This window comes from Typopeltis vanoorti, chromosome 15 (assembly GCF_054136105.1).
Source record: "Typopeltis vanoorti isolate ZY-2024b chromosome 15, IOZ_Tvanoo_1.0, whole genome shotgun sequence".
Taxonomy (NCBI): Eukaryota; Metazoa; Arthropoda; class Arachnida; order Uropygi; family Thelyphonidae; genus Typopeltis; species Typopeltis vanoorti.
This window is the reverse complement of record NC_143563.1, coordinates 48386139-48406498: the sequence shown is the minus strand read 5'-3', so window position 1 is coordinate 48406498 and position 20360 is coordinate 48386139. Positions and strand designations below refer to the sequence as shown.

Sequence of the window (20360 nt, the reverse complement as noted above, 5' to 3'; positions counted from 1 at the left end):
CCAAAATATTGGAAATATGAATTAAATGCTATTTTAATTAATTTATGATGCACATGGTAATTTCCTTAAATAATACCATTATGTAGCATAGTCTGCAAAGACAACTCACTTTTGTCCTTCAATTGAAAAGATTTGGATTCAAATTCCATTCTCCTGTAGAATGTAAGAAACCTTTACAAGTGCTTTTCTTCTGCAAGGTTGAGTCAGCTACTCTCATATTGTTATGGCAGAGTTTTTGTCCAGAAAACTCTGGTTTAATATCCATCTCCCTAAAAGTGGAAAGCAACTGGCCAGGAAATATCTACATAAATAACAGACATATCAGTAATAATCATAGCTGAGATGTGTAAAATAGTATGCATTGTAATGCATACTATTTTACAAATTTTATATTTTATAAAAATTATATTTTACAAATATAAAAATAAGATATATTTTATTTACACTTTAAGCATACCTTAAAGTGTAAATAAAATATATCTTTAAAATTTACTTTACTCTTCAAAGTCTGGGTATGTATTTGCTTTGCCTAAAGTATATTTTTCCATTTAACAGGAACATCAAAGCCCCAGAAATTGCTGGTAACTACAATATTAAAATTGTGTATGATTCAGGAAAAGAAACGTTGAGCAGTAATGCGGTAAGTTTGCATTTAGTGGTTTAGGATAGTAATTTTAGGTTTTCAAGCATCTTTATACTAAATATACTATATGCATTTCTCAAATTTTGACTAAATGTTGCAGTATTTTTATCAAACCAAGTGCTTTCTGTTATAAATCTCTTCTTGAAACTGTAAAGTTATATTTGCAAGGTTTTCCTCCTCCCTTTTTTATGTAAATCCCACCGACAAAAGTCATTAGCCTCCTAGTACATCAGTACTGTGAGTATACTGAGAGTTAGATAATCTGTAGAGACCCAGCATGTACTTTTTTGCTTTGACAGACTGATGACATTGGTAGAATATTATCAGTGCCTGTTGTGAGCAATGAGCATTGATAATATTCTACCAACTGAAGACTTTCCATGTCCTCAGTGGGCATGGTATCCATGCTGATGTTATATTTAAAGAAAGATTTATGAGATAACAGAACATCTTATGTTATAGCATTGAGTAACTACATTATTATTATTTGTGAGTATCTGATATATGCCCAAGTTTGGAAATTCAACCCCCCGACCCCCATAAATCCTATTTTCAGTTCTTGGATAATGATATGTAACCAATAAAATTAAAAAAAAAAAAAAAAGATAAATAATTTGGAAGTGTTTAGCCTTGCTTATAGTTGAAATACATTAGATCTTTCTCTGTGTGCATTATGCACATAGAGAAAGATCTAATGACACACTTCTGATGAGTAAGTCATATTGTTTTTGTTTATCATATATGTGTCTCAGCTAGTTTATTCTGTCTACCTTGTAATTAGTAGCCATCCCTTCAAACCCAAATCTTTCCAGCAGAAGAGGGAGTGGTGCATAATCTTCAATACATCATGCAGAGTAGCATCTCCATGGTTCATTGAAGATTATGTGATGTTGAAAAGATTTAGGTTTGAATCCCATCTGGGATGTAAGCAATCTTTATAAGGTTATCTGAAAGGAAGTTAGCAGCTGGTCTCATAAGGGAATAGGAGCATTTGTTTTATTTTATGTGATTCCAACCCATGAAAGGTTGTAAAAAAACTTTAGTATTATGGACAGACTAAATGGCAGATAATCTGAAAACAGTGCTCCAAAGAATAAACATGGAACTTTTTCAAGCCCACTGCAGACCTCCCTTCAGCTTTGTTGGTAGATGTATTTTATTGCTGTGATGAAACATATTTATCAACAAAGGACATTCACAAACAGTCATGTCCATGGTGGATTTGAGCCTACATCCTATTGGAGCACTGATAAGCTAACTACTCAGTCAACTAGGCTGGCAACAGTAGATTTTTTCATCCTTCAAAGCAGGCAAGCCAGCTAGAAGATAAATTAAATTAGGAGATATTAATATTCTAGCCTTCATCACCTTAGTTTTTGTAATTACTAAGAAACCCAAATCCAATCTATACAGACTCGATCATAATCTACAGTTGCATCAGTCTGGAATGTGGTGAATTTCTTTTATCACGAGGCACATTATATTGCCATGCATTATGAGACGGGTCGCTATCCACACTGGTTTCAACATTTATTGTGGTCTCATTGCCGAGAGTTAGACTCAGGAAGATGCTATGGTTAAATAAATACATGACTTCTGCATTCCTAGGTCCTGATTATTTATTTATTCAGGATATGGCTCTGTGAATTAGTAACATGGATAGTAAGCATTCCGCTATAAAAAAATAATTTTTCATCTTCTTTGCTTCTTTGTTTTTATCTGTAAAAAAATTAATGTTTAATTGCTGAAATATGTGAAGTTTATTTTTATTTTATTTTATTTTTTTTTTTAAGATATCAGTTAATGTTACCCCTGGTCCTCCAGTAAAATTTGTTCCTTCTGAAGCCCCAGCAATGGCTACAGTCTCTAATACTCATGACATCAGTAATCGCATTCTAGTTCAGTACTTAAAATTGGATATTAAGGTAAGACACCAGTATTTATACACCAATTTTTCTTCTAAATAGTAATAATGTTACTCATGAAAATTGATTTATAATTAACCTATGCAAAACACTTCTTAACTTCTTTCAAGGCTTCTAGTCTTTGAAAGAAGTGTCTTCTGAAATGTTTTACATATATGTGTAAAGTGCTTATTTAAAGATTTACAATTCATTTTTACTATAGGTTCTTAAGAATATCATCCTTGGCCCAGTGCACTTCTTGTTACAAGAGATTGCATACTGATCGTAACTAGCTGTTGCAGTTTAGCAGACTGAAACATCAGTATTATTAAATGAATTATATAAATAGCATAACTGTTCCATTTTTAATGTGTAGTTATATCTGTTTTCTCTCATAATTCATCCAATTTTTCTGATGCTTGTTTTTGCTTTCAGGGATTTTAATCAGTATATTGGCCTCTTTATAGTTTCTCCTGATCATAACTAGTTAACGTGGATAGATAAAATTTTCATATAATTTTAGTCTTATACAGTAATATTATTTTTTGTTTTAGGATGAATATGATAATCTTGCAGGACTTAGTCTGAATGGTACACTCACTGTTCAGGTAATAAGTACCACTCCTGGCATGGATATTCCTCGACTTGCAGGCAATGTGACATCTCAGGTTTTTCCTGTTTCAAAAGGTCAAGCCATACTTGAGGTTTGTTACAGTTTTGAAATATGAAATATATTGATATTTATGTCAAGCAGTGAACATATTTCAATAATTATTAAATATTCTGTTCATGTAACTGTTCTGGTCATAGACCTTATTCTGGAAACTATAGTTACTAAAAAAGGAAAATAACAATTTCATATATCTTCAGTGAAAATTTTGTCCATAAATTGTTAGGAGATTGTAAAAAAATGCAAATAGTTCTTTCAGTGCTGTGCATTCTTGGTTTGCCGAGTAGTTAGTGTATCTACTGTTCAACTAACAGGCAATGTGTTTAAATCCTGCCTTAGGCATGGATGTTTATGATTGTCTTTAGGTGAGAAATGAATTTCATCAGTTGATGTGATATCTTCATAATAGAGGCCTAAAGTGGCTTATAAAGTTCCATGTTTGATCATTAGACCAAGGTTTCTGGATTATGCAAAGTATAAATAAATAAATAAAATAATGCTTAGCTTCCTTAGCAATGCTATTATTGTTAGCATTTGGGAGTATCCAAGGATACTGGTATTGGGCAGCATCTACAACTTCCTAGCTAGGGACTAGTGCAGGCTGCCATCATTCCCTGAAGTGTGTCTGTAGATATGTGTGATTACAGGCCAGTTTGCCTTTACGGATGAAAATGTCAAGTTTCCAGGAAAAACGAATCTCTACATCCGTATGAGACCAGCTTTAGTCTAAAAGACCTGATAAAGGTTCTTCACATCATAGACAGGAATTGAATCCAGGTCTTTCCAGCCAAACAATTTTGTCTATACTGACTGAACAGAGGCTCTGGCACTAATGTACTGTGGATTTCAACCTTTTGTAGGCAAGAATTACATTACAAAACAAATTTCAAAAAATCACATTGCATGCATGTTTCTAGTAAACATTTCTGGAACTATTTCTAAAAAACAGGAAATGTATTACATGTGATCTTCAGGTTCTGCAAAAGGAAATATAGATAAATACTCATTTTAGTCATCAGGGTGGAATTCATTGTTGCTTGCTTGAGCTGAATGTATGCTGAACATTGTCAAAGTCATCAACCCATAAATGAGAAGTTGCAAAACCCATACATCAGTGTTATATGTAGCAAGTTGTTATGGGGGAAAGAAGGACCTGAAACAAAAGTCTATTTCAAAGAACAGAGGTTAATGATATGAAACAGAACAAAAGTTGGTTTAGTTATGTTCATCGAAGTTGAGTTGTGTATGGCTGTTGTGCTGCTCATGTTTTTACAGGCTTAAAGGAAAGTAGAGGTTGTAACAAACATGGATCAGGTGTACAGTCCACCATCCTCAGTAAACACTGAACTTTTGCTATATGCAACAAAACACATTTAAATTTGAGAGCAAGAAAGTCTTTGTTTTCCTCTTTTTTCACTATTTCTTCTGCCATAATAATAAAAATAAGGTTTCAGAATTATAGCTGGCATTATGAAGTCCTGGAATTTCAGCTATTTTGATGGCACAACTTTAAAAATGGATTTAACTGCCTAGATTGACTGTCATCTGTATATTGGACTTAATATAATACCACAGCTGGAGACTTCCAAGTTGGATAGCAAATATCTTGTTATCAAATTTTTTTTACAAGTCTTAATGGTTGTGTATGAGATACTTCCTAGAGCATAATTTGTGGTGAAGTTATGTGAATTTTCCACATCAGTACAGCTATTTTCTTACCTGAAATAGTCAAAATGTCAATGTGAAACAAATTTTATGCTGGAGGGGGGTGCAAACTCTCCAGGTCCACTTTAAATCATTCCATTTCCACCATTCAAAACTAACTCTTTATTAAGGAAACTCTGCTATTAGTTTTCTCCACCTGTATATGTTTTACTTTTCTGGTTACACATTATTTGACTCTAAACCTTAGGACGAATTTGTATGTGCATTCACTCTGATTTCCCATATCCCAGTTTCTGCCTAAAATTTCTTCATTGTTTGATTTCTTTGGATAAAAATCCCTATCTCATTTTATCAGATTTGTTTGCTGTCTTTGTTACTCTTCATGTCACCAGACTGAACTTTTCTGATATTTTTTTTTTTTTATTATTGACTTTCTTCACTCTCACTTTCCTAATACAATTGATACTTGCTATAGCAACTTTACAGGAGCAACAGAAAAGTTTGTTGTGGATAGGAATAGCAATTATGCAGTAAATTGTTTTAGCAAAGGGAGTTTGTTATGCTAGCATTTGTTTTTGTGAGCATTGACTTTAGTTGTATCCTTTCCCTTGAAGATCACAATTTTCGCAAGTCCTGTTAGGTTCCTGCCCCCTTTTTTTTTATTTTTTAATAACTGCCTGCAGATGAGAATGTGAAGGTTATCACTTACATTCTCATATAAATTGTTCTTATGCCTGGAAGAATACTAGATAATCATAATCACTAATCACTCACCAAATGTTGTTGTTTCAGCATTAAACACCAAAAACAGTATTCATTGATGATGTGTGGATATAAGAGATATTAAAATGGAACATATTATGGATCTATCCATATTTTATAGCCAAATGTAGAAAGAAAACTTAAAAGTTTCAAAATTTACCCAGGGAGCTTATGAGAATTGGTTCACCGAGATTTCACATGTGATGAATTTAACTTTTTGAGATGGGATTGCTATGGTATTAAACAGAGTTTTTGCTCTCTTTAGGTTTGAAACAGCTGCCAAGTGAAACCTAATTTTAGCACTAATGAAAATTAAACGTACAGACTCCTGGGTAGTTTTATGTAGTGCATACCAAGGCAATTCCAATATTGAAACTTTTACATTTCCTTTTACATTTATCTAGAAAATAATGAGATCAATAATATTCCCCATTTTGATAAATTTATGTCTGTCTTTCAGTTTTTATTTTTATATTTAGTTCATATTCAAGAACATATACTGTAGGATCTTACTCTACACTACACAAGGCTACTTTGCTGAAACTCTCCTGGAGTTGACAGATTTATAGTAAAAATGAAAGACCTCATGGAAGAAATGGGATTAATTCCTCAACTTTGATAATAGAATTCTTAAATTAAGGACACTTAAGAGAGAAATCTTTAAAACTGGGAGCAAGCATTTATAGCCTGTAAATAAAGGAGAAAACTGACTGAATCTTCTTATAGAACATTTAATCCTCACATTCTTGTGGTGTGCACTCTGTGAGGTATCCACATGGATGCTGAACAAAAACAAGGTAGCAGTTTGGGACTTAGCGCACTAAACTGTATTCTGTATTGACTGAAACTACATATTATGATAATACAATATACTGTATTTTTCCCTATATAAGATGATACTTTTTTCTAAACTTTTTAGACCAAAAATTGGGGGTCGTCTTATACACGTGGTACCCGGTTGAGAGACCTGCCATTGCCGTGGCGAAACTGCCAGTACCTTGTCTCCGTGAACTGACTTCCGCCAATCACTAGCTTTTGTTAACTCTGTTGATTGACGTCATTAACAGCTGATTCTGAATAAATCAATCAGAACTCTGAAAGCATTCATATGTCTGCAACTCGTTGGTGGGGTAAGTTAATGCATTAACAATATTTTGAACACTAGCCCATAAAAATGTCCAAAAATAAAAAAACAATTGTCATATTCTTCAAAATTCAAGTTAAAAGTCATCAATTATGCAAAAGAACATGGAAATAAAGCTTCATAGAAACAGTTTGGACCTCCTCCCACTGAGTGTATGATTAGACAGTGGAGAAAACAGGAAGAACAACTACTCAAGATGCCAAAAAAAGAAGAGGGCCTTAAGAGGAAAACCAGCAAAATGGCCAAACTTGGAGCAGAGGCATATGACTTGGATTATGGAGCAGCGCCAGATCGGGATATGTGTGTCATCCAAGCTTATCCAACATGAGGCAAAAAGGTTTGCAAGAGAAATGAACATTGTTGATTTCACAGGAAAGGCAAAAAGGTAAAAACTTCATGACGAGAGAAGGCTTGGCCATGAGAACATGAACCAAGTCAGCCCAGAAAATGCCACCAGCTTATGATGATAAAATTCAACAGTTTTACTCCTATGTCATAAAACTTTGGAAAAAGTATGCTTTTGAACCAAGTCAGATTGCAAGCATGGATGAGATGCCTCTCAATTTTGATGTGCCTTCCAACAGAACTGTTAATATGAAAGGGGTCAAAACAGTGGTAATCAAAACAAGTGGTCATGAAAAGACACACTAACACACTATACTGCTGTCCTTTCATTGATATTTGGTTTGCAAAGATTTGGTCCAAAAGACCTGGAGGGCTCCTGAAGAGGCCAGCTCTGCTCTTGTTTGATCAGTTCTGAGCACATTTAACAGAAATGATAAAAAGGGTTGCAGTGGATTTGTGAACACAGCTAGCAGATTATTCCTGGTGGACTTACAGGTCGGTTACAGCTTCTAGATATTTCTATCAACAAGCCTTTCAAAGCTCTGATGAAAGAAGAATGGAATAAATGAATGCAAAAAAAGCACGTAATAACTTGACACCGACAGGAAGGGTGAAAAACCCAACCATTACTGAAGTATGCAAATGGATCCTAAACTCATGGAATGGAGTCAAGCAAGAAGTGATTGTGAAGTCCTTCAAGAAATGTGGAATCAGCAATGACATAGATGGAACTGAGGATGATCTCATATATATAGAGAGTGATTCAGTAGAGGTTGAAGAAAGTGATATCTCTGGAACTAATAGTCATGAAGAAAATGATATGCCTGAAATTGAGAGTGAGGCATAATTTCTTAGTATGTATCTTAAAAATATTACTTAATTACTAAATATACTTTGAATATTTTAAAAAAATATCAAATGTGTTCTGTTTTATGTTTAAAATATTGATTTCTTAATTTTGGGTTTGAAAAAGTAGGGTTCGTCTTATACATTGGGACGTCTCATACATGGAAAAATATGGTAATTAGAATAAATTAAAGATGCCAAGAAATTATATTCTTAGGTTAATCCTTTATCCAAGTATAAGCAAGAAAATACTCTGGATTAAAGGACTTCTGCATTACTTCAACCTTGGTATCACTTCTGGGTCTGGCTCCCACTGATGAGACCTCAATAAACGTCGAATAAGTCTTGTAGAGGCCCTTCCCATAATGCATATCATTATATATGTTCATAAGGATATGTTCTTTTGCATTATGTGATACTAGGGCAATTAATGGGAAGTCATTAGCCTCTATATAATGAAGCCTAGTCACGATGTTACTTCGTATGCAAATTTTTATTTGCTTACACTTGGATATAGGATTGAATAAGTGAAATAGCTTTCAAACAACATAATTGATATTCTGCTGGCCTTCTGGTTTTACAAGGTTCTGCTGTTTTCATCAGGATATAACTAGTGACTAGTAAATTATTTAAGGAATTTAACAACATATACTTGAATATTATTAAAAGACTTTAATAAATACTTCCTATATTTTGGCAATGTCATATTGCCATCTTCATGGGAACATAACTATGACAACTATCTACAAGAATCAGGATATAAAGATGAATGGTGAAAACTTGCCTAATAGAATGACCTCAACAGAATCAAAATGAACACTATAAGAAATATCAGTGGAAAAGATGTGTCAACCTGAAAAATCCATCTTTATAAAGATGATTTTTTATCAGGCACTAGGAATCAGTATGAACATAAAAATGTTCATAAATTCTCATGAAAGAAACACAAAATCAAGATAATCTTGACTACTTTGTTATTTTTTTTTTGGTGGCATCTTTTACCTTTGTTTAAGGTACATGATTGTACATCTTCATTTGATATAGAAAGTGACCACACACACACACACATCACAAAATGTTGATTGTTGCAGCGCAATAAGAATGGACATTCTATTTAAAAAAATAAACAAATGAAATATATATATATATATAGAGAGAGAGAGAGAGAGAGAGAGAAGTTCTGAAAAGAATCAAAAGTAAAAAAAAAAAAAAACTAATGTGAACTCTAAACTCAAATAAAAAATTTTATTGTGAAAAAAATTAAAGAGTTCTAAAACAAAACTTTGGTTGCTAAGTAAGCAAACTCTAACAAAAATGTTGATTGATTCAGCCAGAGAAGCATGAAAGATAGAAAAATAACAAAAAATAACACCTACCTAAGAAGTTAAAAACTCAGTAAAAGTTATAGGAAGATTTTGGAAAGAATGTAGAAGATAATATAACGAAGATGACAAAACGTTTTAATATCTACTGAGAATATTTAAAAATGGAGGAAAATACCACAAAAGAAATTAGAGATCATAAAAATGACAGAAAAACGTTCAATAATTATGGATATTTTGGATATCAGAAATAATTACTTTGAGAAATTATTAAAAAGGGTAACCAATGGTCAAAGAGTGATAGAAAATATCCAACAGGAATATAATCTGGAATACATATCAATACATAAGGTAGAAAATGCCATCAGAAGCCTGAATTGGTAGGGCTTCTAAAGTGGATTTTATTTCACATGAAATGCTGATCTGGTGATGATAAAAGATTTTAATTTGCTATCTTTTAAATAAGTTTAAAAGTTTAGTTTAAAAGTCTTGGTCACAAAGTGAAATCTTAGACGATTGGCATAAAATACCCATCATAACCACTTTATAAAATATCAAATAAATCAAGAGATTCCATAGGATAGCTCATTCAGTGTAGACAGTGCCTTTCAGTTGGAGAATCCTGGGTTCAAATCCTATCTAAGAGTAAACAATATGAGGAGTTTTTTTAGCTGAAGGAAATATAACTCTTTCATAGTGGAAGCCCCCCCCCCCCCCCAGAAACTCAGATTTTTTCATCTCACAGGACAAACAAATTCAGAATATACAAGAGTCAGACATAGCAGATAGGATTAACCACCCTACTAGAGCATTAATTAAGTTTCCATGAAACCAGTTACTTAGCTGTGACAGTCTAATGAGTCCATTATGCAAAGGAAAGATAAAACTTCATTTTAGACAAATTATGGACTCGACAACTGTGTTATAAATAATTATTTTAATTTCCCGATGTTTCGGCCTTCATATTAAGGTCATCATCTAGAATATACACACATATATATACAGAGACAAGATAAATTGCATTTCACAGAGTATGCTAAAGAGACAATGATTTGATCAATGGTTATTCTACTGGCATGACCTCTAGTGAAAATAAAATAAAATTAAAATAAATCAAGAAATCAAATAAAAATAAAATCAGCTACAGTGGTGGTGCATTTTGTTTGTGAATCTTTGGTAGACCGTAAATTCTCGGAAAACGAGCATTGTGTGGAAGTAATTTTTTTGACTGTATCTTCGGGCCGATAGTCAAGGATATGACAGCCCTAATTATCACCTAGCCAAGAAACTAGCGTCAACACTCAAGGAGTCGGTAGGTCTTTCTCCCTCTCCTATATTAAAAACAGACAACACTTTATAAACAAAATTGAAGACATCACACTAGAAAAGATGACTTATTAGTTAGTTTTGACATCTCTGCCCTCTTCACGAATGTCCTGATCAGTGACACAATCCTTCTTTTAGGAAAAATTCCCTCTCGATATCATAGTGCTCTTTGCATATTTATTACGCTCTGGTTATTTTGTGTGGTAAAATGCTTTCTATCTACAAAAAGAAGGCACAGCCATGGGCTCACCATTATCCCCCTCCCCCATTGCTAACTTTTACATGAAATATTTTGAGCAACGTGCTCTAGATTCTTCTCCTTTAATACCCAAAATCTGGCTTAGATTTTCAACGTAAATTTAAAGACGCCTCTGAGATTTCTTATCAACCACCCTAATCTTTACAATAATGGTCTAAAAATCCCAAGATTTGACGATGTTTTTTTTTTGCTGTCTGGCTCCATGGCTGCCAGACATTACACATTTTCCTCAGCCACCTAAACAAACAACACAAATGCATACAATTGAGATTGAAAAGCAGAACACACTTCCCCGTTTCACGTCTTCCTTCTGGTAGTCCTTCCTTCGCTGTTTACTGGAAACCGACACATATTGGCCAATATATACACATAAATTCCTACCACCATCCAACACAAAAACTAGGTGTCATTAATACTCTAAAAAAACAGAGCTTTGAAGATTTGTTCCAATGAACAAGTGCTTAAAGGTGAATTGAAAGTTATCAGTAATACTTTCCTAAAAAATGGTTATAGCCAAAACACCATTAACAAAATTCTCTACAAGACCTCAACAAAAAACAATAAAAGAGACTACAATAAAACTCATTCCTTACATTAAAGAGACATCAGATAAAATAAACAGAATACTACAGAAATACAACCTCAAAGCCATCTTTAAACCTCCTGCAAAATTAAAAAGGTTACTCAGCTCATCCAAAGACCCACTCTCTCTCTCTCTCTGCTGGCCTACCCTGGAGTATACCGTATTTATTGCACCTGTAATCTACCCTATATAGTGGAAACAGGACGCACGATTCCTAGCAGACAAAAGGAACATAAACAACACATTAAATATAATAACTATGGTGAAGCTGGCCTTTCTGATCATGCTCTGAACACTTTACAAAGAATTAATTGGAAAAGCACCTTTGTTTACATCACACCAAAACATGGTATGAATGTAAATTTAAAGAAGCCTGTGAGATTCTTATCAACCACCTAATACAGCTTTGATGTAGTTATTTTATTTTATTTTCACTAGAGGTCATGCCAGTGGAATAACTGTTGATCAAATCATTGTCTCTTTGACATACTGTGTGAAATGTAATTTAGCTCGTCCCTGTGTGTGTGTGTGTGTGTGTGTGTGTGTGTGTGTGTGTGTGTGTGTGTGTGTGTGTGTGTGTGTGTGTGTGCCCCAGATAATGCACCATCTCATCGTTTGAACATTGTGAGACAGGTTTTTGAGTAAAACCAAGTTTGTGTGTTGGATCACTCACCGTATTCATCTGATTTAGCACCATGTGACTTCTTTCTCTTCCCCTGACTTCATTTGCCGAAAAGGAAAGTGATACGACACCATTGAAAACTTTCAAGCGGCAGTAACCACGACCCTCAACAGTATCCTGAAAACTGATATAAAAAACTCATTTAACGAATTAATTGACCGTGCCAAATGCTGTATTGAAGCTGAGGGAGAGTATATTGATTGAAATAAATGATTTGAATAATTATAATTGCCCTGTTTTATTTTCTATCAAAAGTTTTGGTTTCTTTTTGACAGAGGGTGTAAAACTAGTAGAAAATTATAGAAAACTAATAGTGTATTTTCTTTATTAGATATGTGGTTTTCATGCCATAACTCTCAAGAATTTGACATTGTTAATTTTAGAAAATGTGCAGACACAAGTAATCTAAGATGGTATCGTATGAGACTATTACTTAAACAGAATAGGAGATGAAAGGTTAGTAAAATGTCTGGGAAAAGATCCATAGAAAGACTGAAATATAGTTAGTAGGATGCAGCTGGAAGACTTTAGAAGAACAAAATACAACTGATGAAATCAGAGGTTTTACAGATCATTAGATAGTTGAAAAAACAAATAGGAAACCATTCACAATATGCTGTTTTGGTCTATCATAACATTGGTACATCCTGTGGAAGATATACATCAGAAAATGACATGATATTAATTTTAAAAATCCTAAAATATCAAAATATGTAGATACTGTACATATTTTCCTATAAGCATATTCAGAAATAAGCTTCTTAAAGTTGAAATTTTATTTTTAATTTATCTGAAAAAATAAAAGAATTTCTTATTTCTTGAAGTTGATATTTCAACATATTTACATGTTGACATGAAGGCCTTCATGTCTTATTCAACCCATAAATTCTTATCTTCTTCCCAAGTTGGTTTAACCATAAGTGTATCAAAGCAGACAAAGAAAAAATTAGCTTTTTACATGTGTTTTGCATCAAGAGCTCCAGCTTCATATTCCGCTTATACCACAGCATGCAATGTATGCAAATCAGTCATCAGCAGATCAATCCAATTTCATAAAGGCCATAAAAACTTTCAGGGAAAAAAAAAAAAAAAAACAGCAAAAATACTTACCTCCTGTTCAAATGGAAGGCGTGCCTTCTGGTCCTTGCTTGGTCTCCTACAATTCTATCTCTCCCCCCCCCCCCCTCTCTCTCTCTCATCCTGATGGCATCACTGTTACTTCACCCAAAGATAAAGCTGAACCTTCTGGCATCACTCTTTTCTTGAACTCCTGCATATACTGTAGTTTTTCAACAAAAAAAAACATCAGAAAACTACTAAATAACTTAGATACTAAAGTATTTTAGTCCTGGTGGCATCTCTTCAATTGTCCTCAAACATTGTGCTTCAGAGCCTAACACATATCTGGTACTTATCCCAACACATAGAAGTAATCTCATATCAATCCTAAGGGTGAAAAATGTCTACTGTCAAGCTACCAACCAGCTGCCATCACTTCTGTCCTCTCCAAAACAATGGAGAAAGTCATCAATAACAACTCCTCCACTATTTAAGAGGTCCACCAATTAATCATTTTACCACTAGTATGGATTCTGCCATTCAAGATCCACAGCTGACCTTGTAGCTTACATCATCCACCACTGGACACTGGCCAATGAAAGGCTTGGAAAACCTTGTGCTGTTGCCCTTGACATTTCCAAAGCTTTTGACCATGTGTGGCATCAAAGCCTGCTAAAAAAAATTGTCATCCTTTGGTCTCCCTGTTACCCTCTGTAATTGGGTAGCCAGCTTTCTCTTTGGTTGTTCTCTGTGAGTCATGGGAGATGCCTCCTGCACTTTGAACATCACCATCAATGTTGGAGTGTCTCGAGGCTCTGTCCTATGTCTAGTGGTGGATGATGTACTCCAGTTAATAAATGACCTACTTACAATCATCAGTAATCCTCTCTACAGCTTTACAGATGATAGTACTCTCCACTCATCCTAATCATCACCATCACTTAAACATCAGCATCAATGCTGGAGTGTCTCAAGGCTCTATCCCAGTGGTCGGCAACCTTTTTAATATGAAGGGTGCAATACTGCGGGCATCATGACGCTCACGGGCACTACATTGCCAACTCCTCCTGATTTAAAAATTAGTAATAAAAAGTAATCTATATTACTTTTTTTAGAATTAGCCACACTATTATTGCATAATAAACAAATGCAAATACAAAAATATGCAGTAAAAGCGAGGTAAATAAAATAATGTTAACATTTGAAATCTCATTTTTCTTAAAAAAGCAACTAATCATAGAATTTCTCAGCCTGAAATGAGAGAAAAAATGCCTGTGTCATGAGCCCTCCTAATTTTCAAATTTTATATTGCACTCTTCATATTAAAAAGGTTGCTAACCTCTGCAAGATGTACTTTACATTTATGGAAAATACTAAGGAAAGCAGTCTGGAGCTTGCTCCACCTTTACTACGAGTTGCCCACAAGGCACTACTTATGCTTCCATCTGCCAAAACGTTTAGTTTCTATATATTCGGCTATGAAATAATTTTGGATTCAATATTCACTTAATTTGTACCATCATGTATTATATTTGCAGTGTTTTTTCTTTATGTTTTTTTGCATTTTAGCACATACTGGTAATGAATGTATCTCTCAGATATACTGCGATCTTTGCTGCAAAATTACCAGTGCGAGCTCCAAAGCAGTTTATAATTATTTCTCTGATGGTGCACTGAAAATTGACTGCGGGCGCCATGCCGCCTGTGGCACTGCGTTACCAACCTCTGCTTCATCCTATCACTTACTCTCTTTCTCCAATTTATAAATGACCTACTCACAATCACCAGTAATCCTCTCTACAGCTTTCAGATAATAGTACTCTCCACTCCTAATCATTTGGTAAACCAATCAGTACTCTAACATCCCAGGCTATAAGATTATCGGCAACTAGTACCTTAAACATTGATCCATACTATTCTTCAATGGAGTGAGGACAGCCTTGTCATGTTCACTGCTACCAAAACACAGGATTGCCGTTTCTCTCACAAAAGAGATCTCAGTTTACCTACCCTTACCCCTCAGTAATACACAAATCACCAGATAAAATCAGATCTCTCTCTCTCTCTGCTTAGACTAATCTTTACCTCCAGTCTCTCTTGGCATAACCACATCACATCAATAGCTTCTTCAGCATCCAAAAAACTAGACATTCCATTTTGTTCAAGAGACTATTTCACACCCAACCAACTCTTAACTATATACAAATCCAAAATCCATCCATGCTTATAATTCTGCTCATGTTTGGGGTGGTGTACACTTAAAGCTTCCTTAAAAATTCATGATGATATCCAGAGGAGAGCAATTTGGCTCATAGACGATCCATCTCTTACGGATTCACTTCAACTGCTATCTCACAGATGCAATGTTTCTGCACTGTGTCTATCCTTCAAATACTTCAGTAGTCATCATTGTATTGATCTCATGTTGGAGGCTTAATGGATTTTTTACAACTCAAAAAGAATTAAAATAGAATTTAATACTTCCTATATTTCGTCCTAGTCACTAGGACATCTACGGGGATTACAAAAACAATTAATGTAACATATACTCAAATAACAAACAATACTAAGCCCAACCACATGGGTAATACTAAAGTCCTATCTAGGTAGAGCGCCCTCTAAGGGCAGTAGTAGGTGGCCTGGAATGTAAGGTGGGAACTCTGGAGATGAGTGTTTCCCAAATCTTCTTAAGCTTAATGCAACCGTATTTATTGAGATTTGGTTGGGAAACACTCATCACCAGAGTTCCCACCTTACATTCCAGGCCACCTACTACTGCCCTTAGAGGGCGCTCTACCTAGATAGGACTTTAGTGTCACCCACATGGTTGGGCTTAGTATTGTTTGTTATTTGAGTATATGTTACATTAATTGTTTTTGTAATCCCCATAGATGTCCTAGTGACTAGGATGAAATATAGGAAGTATTAAATTCTATTTTAATTCTTTTTGAGTGTTGTAAAAAATCCATTAAGCCTCCAACATGATGTCCTCACAGCACTTAAGCCTCTACACACGTATTCTAATCATCCATGGAGAAGAATTAGCACGCAAATCCAAGCAATACGGTAAGTCAAAACTATGACTATCAAGGCAACTAAATAGGTTGGCCTTTTTAAAACGATGTCGGGATACAAGAGTGATACCAAACTGCTTTAAAATGAAGATCGATTTCCATTCCAAAAAAGCACTTCATATATATAACTGTGCCAGCCGGGCATTACTCCGCGAGCAAATCGCCTCTACACGTGCTACCCTCACAGTGACGAACGCCGGCATTGGTTCCTTACATTCGGAGCTCTCCACCGTTCTTAACCCTGAACTTTGGTTGATTCTCTCTGGCATTTCGGAAACTTCCACACAGAGAGAATTCCAAAAAATAAAAAATAAACACATCAAGAAATATAGCAACCTTGTGAAAAACAAACCACAACCACAAATTCAACCGCTCCAGACAGTAATAAACCTCTCTTCCAAAAGGCTCAACGACGATGGCGTCAGTGCCCTTTGCCTCGGCCGTAATTTTGCCATTGCTCCGAAGGAAGTGCCAGTGCTTGACGTAATGGTGAACATCGAACGGGGAATCGGTCGCTTACCGTCGGAGATAGCTAACAACATCAGACTTGATGTAGCCAACATCCTCGGGCATTCTTCGCTGCCAAAAAGTAATTTATCATATGCCCAACGTACAGCTCTCCTGAAACTACGTAAAGAAAAAAGTATCGTCATCACCAGAGCGGATAAGGGTAATGCCACAGTCGTTCTTAATACCAGTGAATACAATCGTAAAATGAACATTATCCTCTGCGATCGCGCTACCTACATCGCGCTAGAGCATGACCCCACAAAAACACAAGCTAAGAAACTAAAAATCTTACTCAAAAAAGTATCTTCCTGGCCCCCTGACGTCACAAAAAAACTTCAACCTATCCGCTCTCGTCCTCCCCGAATATACGGTTTACCAAAAATCCACAAACCCAATTCCCCACTCAGGCCTATAGTAGATGCCGCCAATGCACCTTGCTATAGACTATCTAAACAGCTGGCCAACTCTCTGATCTCCCTCACCGGAAGGTCCCCTTCCTATATAAAAAACTCGACCCGCTTTAAAGCCCTCACAGAAAATTTAACCTTGAATAAGACAGACATATTGGTAAGCTTTGATATCTCCTCATTGTTTACCAATATTCCCTTAATTGACACCTTATCTCTCTTAGAAAACGTTTTTCCCTCTGACATCTTAGATCTCTTTTCCTTTGCCATTAACTCTGGGTATTTCTCTTGGAACAACAAAATCTACAAGCAGATAGAGGGAACTGCCATGTGCACCCCCCCCCCTCTCACCCCCCTTGCCAATTTCTATATGGAAGATTTCGAAAAACGAGCCATAGACTCAGCCCCACTCAAACCTTCTATCTGGCTAAGATATGTAGATGATGTGTTCTCTATTTGGCCTCATGGCCCAGACACATTAGACTCCTTCCTCAGTCATCTCAATAGTCTGCAAACACACTGAACCTGCTTCTCCTCTTCCTCTTTTATTCCATTCACTTCTGTCCTCTGGAACAGCCCTCCTCAAGAAGTATATGATCTGCATCCCCCCTCCCCTCACACACACATACCACTCATGTGGTTACAGGTCTCTCGACCTCTTGTTTATGGGATCAATATATATATATATATGTGTGTGTGTGTGTATAAACATGGCAATGAGACATCCATGCAACCAGTTGATGGGAAAATGTGTCATTATCCTTCTTATTAACAGCCCTCCTCAAGAAGTATATGATCTGCATCCCCCCTCCCCTCACACACACATACCACTCATGTGGTTACAGGTCTCTCGACCTCTTGTTTATGGGATCAATATATATATATATATATATGTGTGTATGTGTGTGTATAAACATGGCAATGAGACATCCATGCAACCAGTTGATGGGAAAATGTGTCATTATCCTTCTTACTGTGCTACTGAGCTGCTGTCAACAACCAAGATACTAGGTTCAAATCCCATCTATGACATGACAAACTTTTACAAACGAATGCTATTGATGAAAAGTAAATTACCTCATACAAAGGTGATAGGAAAACTTTACAAGTTTTTTCTACTCAAAAATTAATTATGTGAATTATCATTTACATAATTTAGAATTAAGAAAAGAAAACACAATGATTTTTTATTATTATAGCAGTTTTGTTTATTTATATATTAACATAATACAGCCACATTACCAAAAAAAAAAAACCTGTACTATGATGGAACATAGTTGAGGATTCAGTTTATTTGAATAATGAGGTAGTTTAAACTTTGTTAGGCTTTCTTCCAAAGCTTTTTTTATAAGTTTTCACATGCTGTTCAGTTGCTAACCAGCTAGTTCTTTTAAAAAGTATTAAGGTATTCTTTTACTGGAAAGCATTTACAAAATTACGAAAGAGCTGTTCCAAAATCATGCCAAAAGGTGGGTGAATTAAAGGCCAGTATCAAGTGTTTTAGATAACATAAACTACTTAGGATTTTTTTTGCTGCAATGGAGGGAGGAAGAGAGAGGATGGAATCTTCCTACCCTTTTGTTTATGCTTCTTCCACTATACATGAGTGAAAGTAATATAAAAAAAAGCATTCTGGAGACCAAATTGTTTTATACTACTTCGCTTCATACATCCATAAGCCAGGGCTGTGGCACTACAACAAGTGATTAGAATCTTCTCCTACTTATGATAGATATCACTATTTGATGTTAATGGTACCTTCAAATCCTGGAGTTCTTTTTTAGAATGCAGCATTGCTTAACTATTTATTAAAGGGCAGGCATTGAAAAAAAAAAAAAATGGAAATTCTGTGTAAGAGTAGGTGCTGATCAATTAAAATACTGTTCAGTCCAGTGTTTTAGTGTTTGATGATTTAACTTGCCTCCTGTAATAGATTAAAATCCAGACCAAAGGAAATCCCAAAGATTTCTTTCATTATGTAGCAAGTAAGAGGAAGAATGACTATGGAAGATTAACCTTAATGAGTGATGATGGTCATGAGGAGACATAAGCTGATAAAATAGTTGAGTTACTCAGCGACCACTTTGTAAGGGTATATCATTCTAGTAAGGTTACTGCTTTAACCTATGTGACAGACACCAATGTGAGAACAGAGATGATGAATTGGAGGTTCTTAGGATATTGCAGAATCTCAATACAGCTGTGGGATTAGATAAGATATTAACTAGAGTTTTGCAAGAATGTGCAAGGGAACTGTCACCTTTGAAGCTGTTTAATTTAAGTGTCAGCTCTAGTAGAGTTCCAAGGCAGTGGAAAGAAGGCAAAATAATTCCTTTGCATAAGGGAGGTTCTAAGACTGCAGTAGCAAATTATAGACCAATCAGTAACTCAGGTGTGTAGTGGTAAAAGTACTAGAAAAATTGATAAAAAAGAGAATTCAACAATGGGTAGATAAAAATATGATACTCTATGAGGGCCAACATGGCTTTGTGAAAGGTTGGTCATGCCTTAGTAACGGCTAAGTTGGATAAAGGAAATGGCTATACAGTGATTTTTGCAAAAGCATTTGACAGAATACCACATGGAACTCTGTTATGCAAATTAGAACAAATGGAGATGGATGTGACACTGGTTAAGTGGATAAGAGGATGGCTGCTGGACAGATATCAAAAAGTGGTATATGGGGGAGCAGAATCTAAGCAAAAAACAGGTGACTAGTGGTGTGAAACATGGTTCACTGCTGAGACCATTGCTGTTTAATTTGTACATAAATAATGTAGGAAATTACCTGAAAGGAAATATTTAGTTGTTTGCTGATGATGCAAAATTAAGTAGAGTTGTAGTAAATCAAGGTAATGTGGAAAGCTTGCAGAGCGATTTAAATAGGCTGTTAGGAGAGCTTGGGCATAAGCTTACTGGTATCAGTTTAATGTGGAGAAATGTAAAGTTATGCATTTTAGAAAAAATAGATTACAAGTCATGTATCATATTGATCCAGGAAATACATAGATGAAGCTAGAGATTTAGGGTAGGTGGTAGACAGAAATTTTAGAGGACATATTGACATATTGCTAAGGTTACTAAGGTAACCTATAAGATTACTTGGCTATTGAAGAACACATTAACAAATAAAGATAAGTTGTTATTTTTCTTTATAAG

General features: G+C 35.1%; 1 protein-coding gene across 2 annotated transcripts in view; it reads left to right on the top strand.

The window, feature by feature from the left end:
- LOC150098746 (structural maintenance of chromosomes flexible hinge domain-containing protein 1-like) overlaps window positions 1-20360 on the top strand; it is a 733568-nt gene that overhangs the window by 561717 nt on the left and 151491 nt on the right. For both annotated transcript variants that reach the window (XM_090405871.1, XM_090405872.1), the window contains exons 36-38: window positions 556-640; window positions 2437-2568; window positions 3102-3251. In XM_090405871.1, the coding sequence (XP_090261997.1) occupies window positions 556-640; window positions 2437-2568; window positions 3102-3251 (367 nt within the window). The remainder of the gene's footprint in view (window positions 1-555; window positions 641-2436; window positions 2569-3101; window positions 3252-20360) is intronic.